The sequence below is a fragment of the Amblyomma mixtum genome, chromosome 3, assembly GCF_055824585.1.
Source record: "Amblyomma mixtum isolate Tamu chromosome 3, ASM5582458v1, whole genome shotgun sequence".
Classification (NCBI taxonomy): Eukaryota; Metazoa; Arthropoda; class Arachnida; order Ixodida; family Ixodidae; genus Amblyomma; species Amblyomma mixtum.
Genome location: NC_143014.1, coordinates 51,950,377 through 51,967,307, shown reverse-complemented (window position 1 = coordinate 51,967,307; position 16,931 = coordinate 51,950,377). Strand labels below are relative to the sequence as shown.

At 42.1% G+C, this 16,931-nt stretch overlaps 1 protein-coding gene across 1 annotated transcript in view; it reads left to right on the top strand.

Annotated features, from left to right (window-relative positions):
• The first annotated feature begins 1,279 nt into the window (after positions 1–1,279).
• ERp44 (Endoplasmic reticulum protein 44) overlaps positions 1,280–16,931 on the top strand; it is a 35,898-nt gene continuing 20,246 nt past the window's right edge. Inside the window, exons 1-7 of the mRNA XM_089579156.1 lie at positions 1,280–1,457; positions 5,706–5,781; positions 5,874–5,983; positions 7,225–7,270; positions 7,676–7,860; positions 11,787–11,902; positions 15,310–15,373. Of these exons, the coding sequence (XP_089435282.1) occupies positions 1,401–1,457; positions 5,706–5,781; positions 5,874–5,983; positions 7,225–7,270; positions 7,676–7,860; positions 11,787–11,902; positions 15,310–15,373 (654 nt within the window). The 5' untranslated portion in view covers positions 1,280–1,400. The remainder of the gene's footprint in view (positions 1,458–5,705; positions 5,782–5,873; positions 5,984–7,224; positions 7,271–7,675; positions 7,861–11,786; positions 11,903–15,309; positions 15,374–16,931) is intronic.

Below are 16,931 nucleotides of genomic sequence, written 5' to 3'. Positions count from 1 at the left end.
GCGACATTATCGTTAATGGTCTGTATCATTTAAGGGACACGAAAGAGAAATATTTGGTAGAGCTAGATAAGTAGGTAAGATTTCGCGTATAACAGCTATGTCATGTTCACCGAGAACAAAGGCTTGGTAACCAAAAAGTATTTCTGGTAGCCATCAGAAGCTCACGTAGCAGCGGCACAAAATCCGCCGCCCACCCACATCCACTCTACGCAGCAGCGCACCGAAAAAGTGACGACAAAAATAAATTGCCATGAGAAGCCGACCAGCGTAAAGCCAAAGTATGGCTAAAATCAAAAGCTCCTCTGCTGTCGCAGCTTCGCTTCATCAGTTCGCATGATCGTCCGTCAATTTTCCGAGATATTGCTTTACAAACACGGTTGTAACCTCAGAAGTTAGCCTGACTTCAATGCATTTTGTGGAGTAATCAGCCAAGGTTATGGAATATCTGCAGTTACCTGGAGCTTTCTCTTTAGATTCAACGATACCTGCCGCTACCTTTTGCCAGGAACGTTCAATCAAGGCTACTGGTTGCCGAGGTGAACAGTAGCAGGTTCATCTGCTTCTTGACACATAAACCAATAACTGATTTCTATTTAGACCTGATTATCCATGGCTGGCCGCCGGGCTTTATTCAGACAATTCCACATAACCCCTCATGCGCTGTACACAAGTCGAACCATTGCATATGTCGTAGCAGCCAATATAGATGCTACTGAAGAAGAAAGGTAAGCACGGTTGTTACAGTACTGTCGCAAGAGCCAAGATATTAATCACTTCCCCATTACGAGACCACACTAAAACAAACAGCGATTGAACGTGCCGTACAGCTAGTGCAATAAACCGCAGCAGAAAACTTGATACAACATATATCGCTATCACACACGAACCCACAGTAGGGTCCCTACTTCTAGGGACCCTACCCACAGTCGAACTTTTGGCGCCATTTAGGCGCATATACCATAGCCTCTACCACAGCGAGCTCTGCTGCCAGCAATGTTTTCGATATTTTAAAACCTATAATATGTTTAAAATATTAAACATAAGTTCAAATAGTTAATTTTTAGTTATGTTTTATTTACCAAAATTTTAATTGAGCTAGAGAAATCAAAACCGAAAGTTATTGTTATATTTTTTTTATATTGACGCCGCGTAAAAGCTTATAAAGATTTAATTTATTATGTAACGCAATTTGATTACTCAGTGAAATTATTTATTGCTTTTTATTCAACTTGATTGTTGTTATTTATTTTTGTTATTTTTCTTCACTCAGCTTGAGTTTGAGAGTATATTCTCATTTCTCACACGTACCGTCGTTCGTCGCTTCATGGCAATGTAACAGTGGCTGTTGAGCTGCACCTTTAAATTATAGGCATTCGTACGTAGTATCCTTGTCATGAAAAATGCGTTGTAACGTCGTGAGCATATTTAACAAACTCATAGGCGTTGTTTTGTTCTTGGTGAGTACCATTTCATCAAACAGGTGTGCTTTTCCGGGCGTATTTTCTGGTTGAGTAATCTTCTGGTCTAATGTGACTGTTATTCTCAATTTCGCTTTGCCTGTGCCACAGATGTACACGTGTTACTTGCCTTGGCATATCTATCGAGGCGCCTTCGTGATCTTTATAAAGCCCTTTCAAGGCGGACGAGTGTAAAATGCCGGTACACGTTGCACCTGTGTACACGACAATCGCAGACGTGTAGGCCCTTTCATTCCCTTGACTGATGAACTGTTTGCCAGAATCTGTTTTCGCCAACATTCGTTTTGCGATTTGCGGGCTTCGAGTATTACTTGCCTAGTATTCGCCCTCGTAGTTAATGAAATGAACCCTATCAGGGAGATCGGTCACGAAACACACCTTCATTGGTTCGGCTGGTGCTACTTTGCCGCATCAACTGGCCGTGTTCATACTAATTAGAAAGACGGCAGGCTCAAGTCATTTCATTCCTTCGTGTTCCGCCACTGAAGGCGTCATTTTGTGAATCGGTGGCCGTGGATTGACGACTTGATGGGACTTCATTGCGTTGTTCAGGTGAAAGTCTTTCCGCGGGATTTTTTTCCCTTTTTTTTTTCTAATTCATGGTAGACAGCGGAAAGCGGTTCGACAACTTTGGCGCTTGTAGAGAAAAGAGAGAAAATGGCTTGACGTTGTAAGCGGCGCGCTGAAAGCAACGGAATGAAGTTGACCGTTATGTTATGACTATGCAGTTGCGCCGAAACACTGGTTTCGCTCGAACGTGCCCTGCCATCGGGCTATTAACCTCGGAAGTATCTCTGAAAGAGTGCATTTATTCTACTCTTATAGAGGCAAACCTTGATTAAAATGATTCACGAATTGACAGTTTCTCAGACCATTTGTGCAAATGACAAAAAGCTTCCTTAAATTTTTAGCTTGCACTGCGAGTTAAATTTGGATAGTTTTCGAAGCTGGTGGTGTATTATGCTGTGCCTTTATTTTTCTGAAAATGACGAGCAGCAACATAAAACTTCACGCTGGGCTTCCTGTAGCACAGCTGGATGCGACGTGTGCACAGGTGTTGATTAGGCATCCACCAATGCAAGACATACGCGTCTGCTGACGTTGCAGACTTACACGTGTATGTGCTGCCTTGAATAATTCAATCTACACAGCCTTTGTTGCAGGATTGCGCACGTCTTGCTGAAGGTGACCTGGGTCTGGTAAACACTTGTAGTCATCATATGTGTAAATTCGCATTGACTTGTGCTAAGCATACTTCCTGAGTGAGATGAATAAAACAGTAGTGCCCTGGTTTTTCTTGTAGAGACATAACTGAAGCTTATGTGTCGAGTTTTTTCATGTTTTCGCAACGGGAGTGGAGCGATAAAAATGCAGAACGATTAAGTTTAATATACTTTAGCGTTGCATTTTGAGAGGAGACGAAACACCACCATCCAATTTTTGTTCTTAGCAAGAATTGATTCTGTGGCTCTTTCTGGGTATGTCGGTGTTTGTCTGGCAAAAGATGCATTGATTACTAAGAAAATGAATATGAAAAGTTTCCCTCCACTTGATTCGAACTCATGACGTCCACACTGAAAAGGACTTCGTGATCTATGTTTCGAATTGGTGGTGTAGCCTAGCCTCTTGGATATGCACCAGAAAAACTGCCAGCACACCACTGTTTACTTGTGAAACTGGCCACTGGTGATGACACGCATATTTCATTTTTTGTCCTTCTCGAGCATTTGAAAGCTCCATTTTCAGTGAAAGAAATCTCCTTGTCATTAGAATACAGTAATTTGTCGATGCAGTCCAGCTCCGGTTTGTCATCAGTGTCCTTTTCCTGCTTCTCTTAACACTCTTATCAGGTGCACATCGAGTGCACCTTTGTTTTCCTGTTGAAATAGTGATGCTTATCGACCTACTCCCTGCATTTGTTATTAAACATATCAATCCGTTTTTTTTTTTTCTTCTGAAAACGTGAAACAATTTGCTGAAGTGTTCTTCGCTGAAGTGCACGTTTATTAATAATGGAACACGATAGTGTTCTTTTGTTGCTCTTTCTACAAGAGCATTTAACATCGCTAAGGTGTACAAAAATTTGATATCTGCCGTCTTTGTGTCTGCACTTGATTGTACATAGCATCTACAGTGAAAAGAGATGTTTGCTAAGCAGGGCTGCATGTAGTGTTTAAAAAGAACTTGCACCCAAGTAGCAGGGTTTGCCAGGTGGCCTGGCAAGAGACTGCTACTGCTTCATAAAACGGTGACGTATGTGCAGGAGCATGTAGGAAGACATGACTGGGCATTTAGCAATGCTTGTCTTATATTTCGGCTTTTCTGCCTGTTACAGCTCTCATTGTTCAGTTTAAAAGTGCGTGTTTCTGTTTGAACTGTGTCTTCAAGATGAGCTTAATGGGCTAAAATGTAAAGAATGGAAGTATAAAAAAGAAACAGGGAAAAGATTTCTAGATTGCATGGAAAACTTACCTTTGTGAAGCCCAGGTTTGGTTACTTTTACCAAGGTTAAATACTGTCTTGCGAAACTTTGAGGTGGCAGTGAATTTTTGCCAATAACCTGAAACCTTTACATTTATAATAGGTCTAGCTCTAACTTGTTTGCATCGTTTTGAAGGACACGGAGGTTCAAAGAAAAGAAATTCTCGTGTTATGCCTTTAGGGAGCAGGATGAAATAATTTCTTTTACGAGACAGTTCACTTCGTCTAAGGGCAGTTGAGTTTCATTTGTGAAATGTACAAGGGTGTTCAGTGATATTTGCCTCCTGTGCAGCAGCTTATTTATTAAGGGCTGGCATTGCCTTAAAGTGAACGGTGCTACTTTCAAGCGAAAGTTCGGAATATCCTCTTTTGCAGAAGCTCATCACTTTTCGATATAGCCCCGCCAGGAGTGCATTAGTCTCGACATGCTGTAGTAAAAGAATGCAGGTGGCTGTTTTCCTCGCCCACCTTGCAACCTTGACCCTGCACCATTGCACTTTTGCAGCATGTCTCCCACGACAAAAGAACCTTTGTGTCTGATGCAAATGTCACCGATGCAGTGCACACTTCATTCCATCAACATTCAATCTCATTCTACTATGATAGTGTACAAGTGGCGGAAGTGCACTGCTACTAGTGATGACTATATTGAAAAGTGGTGTGCTCTTGGGAAAGAAGATTCCCAGCTTCTATTTGAATGTAAATTGTTTCAATATCATCCCTTAATAAAAGGAAGCATCCAGCCCAGGAGGCAGAGCTAATTGTGCACCTCTTGTTTAAAGGTAGGGAGGTGAGGGAGATGTGTTTGTGATTGTGACCCTTGCTCATCTTGTTGGCGTCTCTGCTTCAAATTAGGTTACTGTTTGAAGAACTTTGAAGCACCTTTAATAAACTTGGTTTAAATCATTTTCTAGAAGCAAAACAGTATGAATCCAGATTGACACAAAAACGTTATGAATGAAGTTAGAGGGAAGCAGTGGTATTATTATGCATGTACAGCAGCTGCAAACATTGTAATAAGGGAGTAATTACTCATTGACATCCACCCGAGTGCAGCCATACGGCTACAAAGGAAAGCTATGGAGCTTTCTCAGAAACTTCGTAGTTAAAGAAAAATTCGTCCTGGTTCGGGGTTCGAGCCCGGGACCACCCTTATTACAAATCTACTCCACCTTGGGGGGTTTCCCTAAACATTTGACCAGCTAGAAATGTTGTCATGCACTTTGAGAACGTATTGATATCGCACATTCACTCATAGCTTGCTTTACTGAAATTTATTTCTCTGTTCAGGTCTGTTTGTGGTCGAAGAGGTACATTGGGATACTGCGTTTATAAATTAAGACAGTGTCACAGTAATCGTGATCCTGATGCGACCAACATTTAGAGCCACCTGTAAATGACGAGTATAAAACTAAGTTACTTGGCTGTTTCTTTGTTAGTCATTAATAGGAGCAATCTGTGTAGCAATGAAACTATCTCAGTTAGGGGAATATTTTAGAGGAGGGGAGGCAATAAATTTTGCACAAGAGAACCACGTATAACCATATTTTTTTTTACATAAATGTCCAAGAATAATGGGGCTGCCTCTTCCAGGGCTGACCCATAAGTTATGCTCCTGATCTGATCTTACTAGGGCTGCTGGGCTGACGAGTTCAATGCTTACACCTGCACTTATGGAGACTCCTCAGAAACAGTTCTACTCCTCAATGCCTAGTTGGGTGTTTCGTTTTTTTTTTGCCGTTTCAGTTCCTGTCAAGAGCAAAACAAGCCTCTGCTGAAAGTGTGGTAGCTCTAACCTCTTCCAATTTCGATGACCACATCGGTATGTTTATCAGACATTTGGTTTTTGTTCATTTTAAATTCTCTCCTGTATATCACGTTGCATTTCATTTTTTTTGCATTGTTTCATTTCAGGAAAGTATGAGCTAGTCTTTCTTAATTTTTATGCTGACTGGTGCCGGTTCAGCCAGATATTAGCTCCAGTGTTTGAAGAAGCTGCGAAGAGTGTCCACGAAGTAACCAAGGTTTGTTTATGTTCAGATTGCTTTATTTTGGCAAAAGTGTTTGACTACAGGAAGGACTGTTTTTGAATAGTACATGTCTGTGACAACTGAAGGTGTGCCAAATTGTAGTGGCGATTCCATTGCACGAGGCACATCATTAAAGGGTGCATTACCACAGCTTGTGCCCTTTGAGTTGGAGGAAACTTCTATTTGGCCACATGCCGAGAAGTTTCGTAAAAGGATTTTTATGCATGAGAAACGTATACTGCAGGTTAAACTCCCAGTAGCAGATACTGTGCAAAACGCTAGTGAGCCTTGTCTGCTGACTTTTATGGCTTATTTGTTTTTCACAAAGGGCAAATCCAGGCTCTTTGTTTTCAGTCTGTACATTTTGCACCTTGCTGCATGTCACACTGGTGGGTGGTTCAGGAGCAGCATTGAGAGCACTAAAAGCCTGTCAGTACTGGGAATGGAAAGTCCAAATTGTTCATTGAATATCTTCCGGTAGCTCTCCTTTCATGCGACAAACTGCTGAAATTGGTGAAATATTGTGAATAGCGTCTGATTCTCTGAGAAAGATGAATGATTAGAGTGTTGGAAAGTTGTGCTTATATGCTCTGTTTTTGTTGAAAGTTGAGTGAGAAAGAATCTTTTAATCTGCCCCTGCTGTGGAAGGGAGCTTATGGGCAGCAGTGTAAACAATGTCAACAGCCAAAAAGAGTGCCTCTTGGTGGGTAACGTTTGGCTGCCACTCCACCCTCCGTCTTCTTAGAGGGCCCACTCCTGGCTTAAACTCACTGGCATCAATTCTCCATGAAGGACATGTTCTCATTGGCCAGCAGTGAACAAGCCAGTGTCCATTCTCAATAAATAATCCATTGTTGATGCTTATTTTCCCTGGCAGGGAGCTGAGAGCTGAAAGGCCAAAAGTTGTAGTTGCTGTCTTTTGGGGGGGGGGGGGGGGGGGAGTTCTTAAAATATAATGACTTCAAAAAAGTTTCGCACCGCAGTAGCGAGTAATGACGGTCCTCCGAAAATGCAAGGGCGGTCATTTCAACCACCATCACTTATAGAATATGAGCGCAATGGCCAATAATTGACATTGCTCTCTGAATTCTGGCTTCGCTCCCCTTTTAAGCAACCTGTTTCTCACCCAACTGCTAGTGGCACCTACATCAATATGATTCTTAGTATCAATTTGCTTAGTTGCTAATTCTTCTTAGTTGCTAATTCATGGTATCGCTGCATTCTATTCCTTTCAGGAGCCCAACAAAGTGCTTTTTGGAAAAGTGGACTGCGACAGGGAAAGTATGTGCAACTATTGTTATCTTTTTTTTAATAGTGTGTGCTGTTTTTGCTTGGTACATTTTTGGGCTGTTCGTAGATTGTATGTCATGTCAGCATTATTGTTGGCCCTCATTTCCATCCTGTCTGATATTGGCAATGTTGCAAATAATTACTCTGAATGTTTCAAGTATTCTTGTATTCAAGACCACATTAATATTCAGAAATCGTGATTTTAGTACCCATGCATGGCAACCAGAGTGTTTTTAAAAAAATCCAAGACTTGTGTGTTGTTGTGTGTAAGGTTCCGGGAAGCATAACCTTACTGCTTGCTGTGTGTTAAGTGCTTCTGACAGGCATGTTTTGGATGGATTTAATTGAGAAATTGTATTACAATGAAAAATGTTCCTTTGGATTCTTGTCTTTCAGCATCCATCGCAGCAAAGCACCGCATTACAAAGTATCCCACATTAAAACTAGTGCGAAATGGCATGGTCATGAAACGAGAGTATCGGGGACAGCGTTCGGCTGAGGCCATGAAGAACTATATTCTTGAAATGCTGAAAGATCAAGTCGTGGAAGTACCGCCTGAAGCAGAGGCGCAGCATGTGGAGGTAAGAAGACCTGCTTTTCATTGCATTTTTCTCTTGTCGCCTTTTTTTTTTGTATTAAGTTCTTTTAGTGTCTTTTGTTACTTATGTTCAAAGGTTCTGGTTAATACTAAAACACTGCTTCTTTAGGCTGATAGGCTGTTCAACTGGCTCAGCTTATACTGAAGTTCTGGAGCCATGCCTGGAAGATTGTCATGCTCAGTTATCTAGTGGCTGTGAGCAAAAATGTATCCATGGATCAGCTGGTACAGTCATTAAGTAAAGTACACAGACCATGTTGCACTTCACCAGGGTTACCAAGTGCGCAGATGACCCCTTTTGGATAGTGAAATATGTTCATTTCCTGCTTCTTGAATGGCTGACAGGAGGCCGTTTGCCTGCATTCTTAAATTGGTCTGAAAATTTAGTTTACAACTTTAAAGGACTATAGGCATTTTATTTTGGTTGCTTGTTTTCTTCTCTGTAATAATGAGCAAGACGTTAATGTACAGAAATCACCACTATTCAGCTACAATTTGTGAATAATTTCTAGGGACCCATCTTCTTCAATGTTTTTATGCGTCTTTATCTCTGCCGGTCTCGAAATGGTAAAAAAATGCGAAAATTTAGATTTTTCAAAAATGGCATATTCGGGTTCAGTATACTCTAAAGTACCTACCTACAAAGTTTCAAGGTCTAATTTGACCTCCAGCTACTAAAAAATCGATATATTTGGCAACTCGGAAGTGCCGAATTAGTGATTTCGAAGCAAATTGTGACAGAACTTTGTGCCCATCGCTTCCGCAAGGGCGTGCTCAATGGCTGTCATCTTGGTCTTGCTGCTCGAAAGCTGGCGCTATTCCTTACATCCTGCTATTACCAACTGCATTCGAACTCGCATATTTCGAGCTCAGAGGGTATCTTGAAATTGTTCGATATATTGATAATTCAAGATGTAAAAAATCGCAATAGATGAGCTGAACTGTAACCTAGAACCAACAAATTGCGCCCACGGTAATGATGCACTTCTTCCATTGATGCCCGCCGGCGTGCTGGCAGTGCACGCTTGCTAGGAGTTTGTAGGCCTATATAACCTGCTTCGCATCCAAGCCATATCGGACGGTTCTTTGGAACTAGCCGCTGCTTATCATTAGAGTCTGATCTTGTTACCAGTACACTATAGAAAAAATACTCAAGTATAGCATGTTTCTGCAATGCCTTTGGCAGCAAAGCAAATAAAGGATGCCAAACAACGGCCATCGCCAGGGTTTAGATAGGTTGACTTCACCGCATGAGTACAAAATGGCATGGAAAATGAGTACATGATACCGAACGCCACCCTCAAGCACACTCCATGTTCACCTCGTCATGCGCTTTCACAGCACAAGCGCTGTCAGCAGATGCCCAAGGCTGCGTAGCAGACCATCTCTGCGTGCGCAAAGGGATTGAAGAGCGTTGTTAGGAGAAGCACCACTTGTAGGGATGCGGCACGTAGTTGACATTTCGAACATCCGGCGAGTTTGTAGTTTGATATAATGCACGACTTTCTCCTGTACTCTTACAAAGAATTTTCCTGAGGATAATTTGTGTGTTTGATATAGCCAATAAGTTGAAATTTCGGGGTTCGATATATCCGGGCTCGACTGTGTTATGAAATTCTCTCGGAGCATCTGGATTTCGCTGTTTGTTGAGGCCTCTACAACGACCTCCGAATGGCTGGCGCGCACACTTCAAATGAGATTTGCTCCACTTCGTGTTTTTTGCCAACATGACTAGCCTTACTTACGGAAGTTTTCGTTATTATGGTGCAGTTTTTATTAATCTTATACCATTGTATTCAGAATGAGCTAAACTGTGGAGCTATGCTATTTTTTTATGCCTGAGTCGAACATATCAAGTTTTTTGAACAATAATGTCACCTAATTATATTTCATAATTATGGTGCTTCAACAAAATTGAACTTTTTTGTATGACATACCTCAATAACAATATAAATAGCATTGCTCTGCATGAAAGGTCTCTGGCTACAGCTCTATTTCAATCGGAACCAAGAAATATTGAGGGAATGTCTTAGTGACCCCTAAGAAATTACCTAATTGAGCTTCACTTTTCTCAAAATATGGGAACTAATTAAGATATACTGAAATTAAATATATTCTTGAAAACAAGGGGAAGAAATACATGTCTACCCCTGTTTTTTTAATACCCGTATCTCCCCTTAATATGTAAACTCACTGTCGAGACAATGGACAGGGTGGAAATGCACAGAAGCCTTTGGAGCGCATGTATTTTTGCTGCATGAAAATGGACAGTGATAAGAAGAAATCCTCGACGGCCCCAACCAGATCTTTCCTTTCCCGTGCGTTCACTGCAGGACACCAGCGAAAGGCAGCGTGAAAGAGTACCGTATTTTCCGGTATATAAGACGCGGCTTTTTTCAAAAATCTTGCTGGTGCGTCCTATACAAGGGTGCGTCTTATATGCGACTTTTTCTGTTTTTTTTTTTTTTTTTTTGCGAGTTCAGAAATTACTCAGGTCCATGTTCAAGCTTTTTCACCGAAAAAAGCATCACTACCAATGACGCGGTTTTAACACGGTTAATACTTCAATACGGGGACCACCGAGAGCAACTTTATTATTAAACGGTGGGGATGACGACTTCTGGAGTCATAAACCTGCGACCGTTTCGCAGGCCCCAAGCAAAAGTAATGCCAAAAGATGGCGACAATCGCGTTTCTCGCCATTGTCAAGACAAGCCAGCGTTTCTTTAATGCACCCTTTGCAACTTTGTTTGCTCCGTGTACGTAGTGCGAAGAAAATGTTTCAGCTGGGTCGCCTCCAGAAATGGGCGTGCTTTTTGATAGCACATCTTAAGATCAAGATCTTCTTCGAAGGTTTTAAGTTAATATAAAATGTTCTTATGGACATAAGGAGAGTTCCTTCGTTCTTTTTTTCTTTTTTTGCTAAAACGTGGGTGGGTATGGCGTGAGTGTTGCCTTTTTCGATCACTTAGCGGTGCTTAAGAACTTCTCACAGGTAAGGTGCATTTTGCAATGGTCGCACAAGCATGTTTAATTAAGCCTCACTAGCCTAACTGGGTAAATTGGGATGCGTCTTATACACAGGTGCGTCTTATATACTAACTTTTTCAATGACAGCCTGCATATATGGGGGGTGCGTCTTATACAAGGGTGCGTCTTATACACTGGAAAATACGGTAAATGCCTGAGTGGTGCCCCTTTTTCTATTTCTCTTTTTTTCTCTCTGGTTTCATGCTTTAAAGTGCTGAGGAGCCTAGTTGACTCGCGTTATGATTTGCTGTACTGCACGAATGGTTATGAAAAAAACTTTTCTGCAGCTTGTGCTACACTGAAAAGCCGCATTTAGTAACTCAGCCTACTGAGTACAGCGATGCACTAACAGTTTGTGGGATGTGAGCAATTGTAGCCACCATGAGGTGCCATCATGAGGCCCATGGACTCTTGGGTTATCTTTAAAGGTAATGGCAATTAGGAAAATGCACTTGTAGCTCGCAAGATTGTCTAATTTCAACTTCACTGCTCACCATGTATGTACAGAATCAGGTGTTTTTACTTTACATAGTGTTTTTTCCTTCACGATTCGTTATTATGGCTGACTCAACTTGCTTTTTGCACAATTTTGCCTGGGTATTGAAGTGTCCATATAAACAAGTCACGAATGTAATCTTTATTGTGCGAGACTAGTCAAGTTCATTTTAAAAAGTTGTGCAAGTTTGTTTGGTTAAAATTTCTTGTAATCTGACTTATATGCACTGCACCTTGAACGGGGTTTTGTTTGTCTACTATATACTTGATAAGATTAGCTGATGTCAGCATTTGACGTCCTTCTGGTAAATGCCAGTGGGTATGCCCAAGATATGGGAAAGAACTACAGATCTTTAGTGTCAAAGTTTCTTGTGTATGTTTCAGGAAAAGAAACCAGCACTGCTTGGCTATTTCGCTGGAAAGGATACCGAAGCGTACACAACATTCCGCCGGGTGGCTTCAGACTTGCGAGACGACTGCAACTTTTACTTTGTGTCCAGGTTTGGTAACTTTTGTTGCTTAATTTGGTTGCCTGTTGATGTTTCATTGAGTTGACCCACACTGTTGGCGTTATAAACAGGTTTAATTTACTTTGGGATGGGGTGGTAAAAGGCTGGTAAATACAGGTGAATAAACTGAAAATTCTTAGAGGTCTTGCCTGGGCCTCCCAACTCGGAACAACATAAGCTGTATCAACTTACACACTGGTTTAGATTTTTGGATTACTCAGAAGTGGCAGTAGGTGAAATGGTGTAAAACTGCCAAAAAATTTCACTTCCAAATTTTGCTGTTGCAAATGGAAAGTGTAATAGATTAAACAGGTCACCGAATCTGGGCAGATCCCCGTTTTTGTGTTCCTTAATTTAAAGCTGCTATTAAACAGTTTGTAGATATGGTAATGGCTAATAAAACAGACATCATCGTAACATGTGATAGTGTGACTGTGAGGTACTGTTACCACTGATATTTACAGCTTTTGGATTTTTATTCCTGCTGCATGAGTCTTTGCAGTATGTTTGAAGGGTTCCTAGAAATTTTGGTGTGGTATATTGGTGAAATGACTGTATTGCCTTTAGTTGCTTTGCAGAGCATTGTGCCATTGTACTTATTTATTTTTTCGTAATACCTTGCAAGGCCCAGTAGGATGTTGAGTAAGGGGGACAAAAGAAAGGACATACCGTATATACGCGTGTAAGGGCTGCACTTTTTTTCCGCAATTTTGATGGCATGCAGCTCTTTCATGAGTCAGGCTTATATCTATCCGCAGAAACGTCGCACTGTTGCTGTGACTGTTCTAAATAATTCTGTAAACACTGCTAAATGACCACACATACTTTATTCAAGGAAATTCCTCGTTACTTTCGCTCTGGCAGCTACCTAAAGAGCTTGTCTCATGGGCATCGTCCCAGAGGTAGTCCTCTCCGGTGCCGTCCATCTGGTTCGATATTCCAGACACCTTGAAGCTTTTCACAATGGTGTCTCATAACACTGAATGTCATGTGCTTAAAATTCGCAAACAAACTTGGTGCAGCAAAGCTCTCTTCAGCCGTCCAGTAGGAGTCCTCCATTGCAACAGGCTGCCTGGTCGGTTCGCCCACACTGTTTTTACCCAGTCCAAAACGAGTTCTTTGCTCATACAACCTTTTTTGTGGACACTAATGATAATGCCATCTGGAAACTTTTCTTTTGGCAATGTCTTCCTCTTGAAAACCACATAAGGTGGCAGCTTTCTGCCTGCGGCAGTGATGTGCACCATTGCCGTTCTGCACCGGTTGTATGCACAGAGATGATTGCACCTTTAAAATCAACTGCGTTATTTTCTGGTGTATCGAACAAGACAGGCACCTGATTGGTGTTCCCGCTCTGAAACAGGTCATAGCTGTGCTCTTTTCGAAGGCTGTTAACGAAGCGGTGGAACTTCAACAGTTCTTCCTCGTACTCATTAGGCAGTTGGCACAGTGTCGTGCGCCAAATGGAGAGTGCGTTCCGATTCATAAAGCGTGTAAGCCATCCCCTACTTGTTTTAAAATTTGCAAGTGGAATGGCCATGTGGCGAGTGATGGTGACGGCTTTCATGCGGATCATCTCCGTTGACACTGCATAGCCATTTTTTCTTGTCTTTGTGACGTACTTCATAAGTTCCTTTTCAAGCTCTGGAAACTTTCACTGTTTCCCGTGGAATGCTTTCCAGTTGCAGTTCATACCAGCGAGCTGCTCTTTCTGGGTGCACATGCACACATTTCTCATTGGCGTTAAACTTGCGTCCAGCCGCCCGCTTGCCTTGTTTTTCGGTGTAAGCGACGACTTTCACCTTGAAGGCCGCGGTGTACGAAATCAAATCTCTGCCCATCATGACCAAGCGGTAAACATAGGCCACGGTCCACTGAACAATGCTGCACACAGCAGCCACAACCACACCAACACACTGCCTAAGACCGTAGCACCACACAAAGAAAAAATGGTTCCTGGAGAGAAGTGGTTGCAAAAACAAAACAGTGTCCCCGCGTGATCTCAAAGCACTAATGATGATAGGGGGTTGAAAGCAGCTAGCGCCATCTAGTAGAGACTTGTGAAGTTTAACTTTTGCTGGTGCACGAACTTTCACGTTTGGCTACGAAAATAATTTTTTTTTTTTCAAAATTTCGGCTCCAAAGTTTGGGGTGCGGCCCTTACAGGGGGGTGGCCCTTACACGAGTATACCAGGTGTTTTTTTTTAGAAGGTCCAAAATTAAAAAAAAAAGGTAAATTGCTTTAGATTTGTTTTAGCACTGGGGCTATACTGGAGGCTACGGCGGGCGCTAGGCAAGAGGAAAACTGCTTTAATTAGTTCGCTGATTAACTAAATATCTTAATAAACTTTTTTATTTTTATTTTAGGGGGTATGTTGTATTCGCAGAATTGTAGATCATCCTCCAAACAGTCTAACCGACAAAAAACAATTTTAATTAAAACATTTTTACGCACGTTACAAGGCGCGAAAAAGTTACCCTGGTAGGCATCTTTACACCGTAACTCAGAGGCGGCAAGTGCCTCTGACATTCGCTCCGCCCTGCGCTTTGCGTCACACGGCTGACGTCACCTGAAGCCCGGACGGGCGGCCTGCGCTATCGCTGCTTGTTTCGCTTCGCTCCGCGGCCTCATGGATGCCGCGTTGGAACAAAAACGCACTGACATAAAGCACAGGGCAGAGCGAACTACGTCACAGGCGCTCACAGACGCTGTTTTACAGTGTGAAGCTGCCTACCAGGGTGACTTTTTCTCGCTTCGTAACGCGCGCAGAAAATTTTTTCATTAAAATTTTTTTTCTTGGCTGGACTGTTTGGAAGATGGTCTCCAATTCTGCTAATACAACATATCCCCTAAAATAAAAATTATAAAAGTTAACATATTCAGTTAATCAGCGAACTAATTAAAGTAGTTTGCCTCTTACCTGGCGTCCGCCGTAGCCCTCAGTATAGCCCCAGGGTTAAAATAAATCTAAAAGAATTTATCTTTCTTTAAAAATTTTGGACCATCTAAAAAAAAACACCCGGTATACAGTATGTACAAGTTAAACTAATTAATACAACATGAGATGCAAGGCAAAAAGTAAAAAAACTATTGTACATGGCAAAGCTCTAAGGCGAAAATATAGATATAGACATAGTGATAACTTTTTCTGCCCCTCTGCATTCAGCACTCAGTGTAGGCTTATTTTTGCTTCAGAAATAAGTGCTCGGATGAATGTGCGCTGAACTATTTTGATAGTATTTACTTTCTGGTTGTTTGTAAAATTTATTTACTGATGCCAGTTATCAGAGTACTGGCAGCCGCAACACGTACCACTTGAAGTTTTTGTGTTTGTCCGGTTAAGATGCTCATATTCATTTGTTTCAACAGCAAATAACTAAAAAAAAACTCATTGCAGGCCTGCAGGAAACACCAGTGTCATCACACCAGATTCGATACACTTCAAACCACCTCGGTCAAAGGTGAGAGACTGTTTCTTGCCGTAATTTTTATATGACCCTAGTTACAGAGAGCCATGGTCATATATTTCACGGTGACTTTTTGTCTGCACCTAAAGGGTACATGCTCCTCAGTACTCCCTGTTTTAAGCTTTCAACCGAGGCAGCCACCTGCTAATTTGAGAAATTTTAGCAATGTCCTGGGACCCTTTGCCTAGGTGTGCATTGAGGTGCATTCTTAGGCAGCAGACAAACAAGGGCGCTGTACCCTAAGCGTTGATCTTTCTTGGCTGATTGGCCACAAGCAAAGCTAAACAAGGCCCAAAGCCTTTGCCCTCTCCAAAGCTCCTTCAGGAGCACCCTCTGCGAGTGTTCACATGTCACGTGACTCATGGATCTCTATACCTCCCACAGGGTATCATGTCCTGCATGTTAAAGTGACTTCCCCTTGGGCCATGTGATGTACTCAGTCGTGCATAGTAGTATTCAAGGCATGTCAGCCGTTCCTTTGCACCTTCTAGTTTTTCGTTTGGTTCATAGAATTTTTAACCCCGTTTATTTGAAGTTCACTGGGTTGCACGAAATGTTCTGATTAAATGTGGTCTTGGATTTCTTGAAGGTGTAGATTGGTACAAGCAAGTGTAAAACTTTTCTTTATTATGAGCAGGTAACCGTTATGTGCGGCATGATTTCTTGAAGTAAGCATTGATGCGGGCCTGATTTTGTAGTTGTGAGAACCTGTGGTCATGTTTTTGTGTTAGGCCAACTGCACACGTCATTTTGGAGTTGCCAGTCTTGCACTCAGCAAAGCTACAATTATTGTCAAATGCAATAATTGCTGCCGTACCAGGAGCTTATGGCCGCCGCGGTGGCTCAGCGGTTATGGTGCTCGGCTGCTGACCCGAAAGACGCGGGTTCGATCCCGGCCGCGGCGGCTGGGATTTCTTTGGAGGAGAAATTCTAGAGGCCCGTGTAGTGTGCGATGTCAGTGCACGTTAAAGAACCCCAGGTGGTCGAAATTTCCGGAGCCCTCCACTACGGCGTCTCTCATAGCCTGAGTCGCTTAGGGACGTTAAACCCCATAAACCAAACCAAACCAGGAGCTTATGTGGGCTTGTCATTGTTATTAGCCTTACAGTCGATTACTTGAAGGTGTAGAGACATCAAATTTATTGGGTTTTTTTTTCTTTGCTAGAAACATTGCATGTGGCATCAGCAACCCTGAAACACAATGCACTGTTATTTACAAATATGTGTATTATTTACAAATTAGCTTGGGTAATTTCATATGTGCCTTCTGCTCAGTGATTTAAATTTCTTGGGTTGGGGTCTTGGTAAGACATCACAACTGGGATAAGACAGATGTGTTTTTCCTCTACACATGCCTCTGTACACAGGCGCAGGTTGATAGAGGTCTGTTTTATGAACTTCATATTATGAGTCATGCTGATGCTGCTTTCAGCAGGTTCTTAAAGTCAGTTGTGCACAGTCTTGCATGCGTTAAGATCACAGTGAAATGTTTTCTGCGCTGTTTGCCTTTGTTACATTTCTGCACACCTTCTGTGCGCAGAAAGCCTTCGGC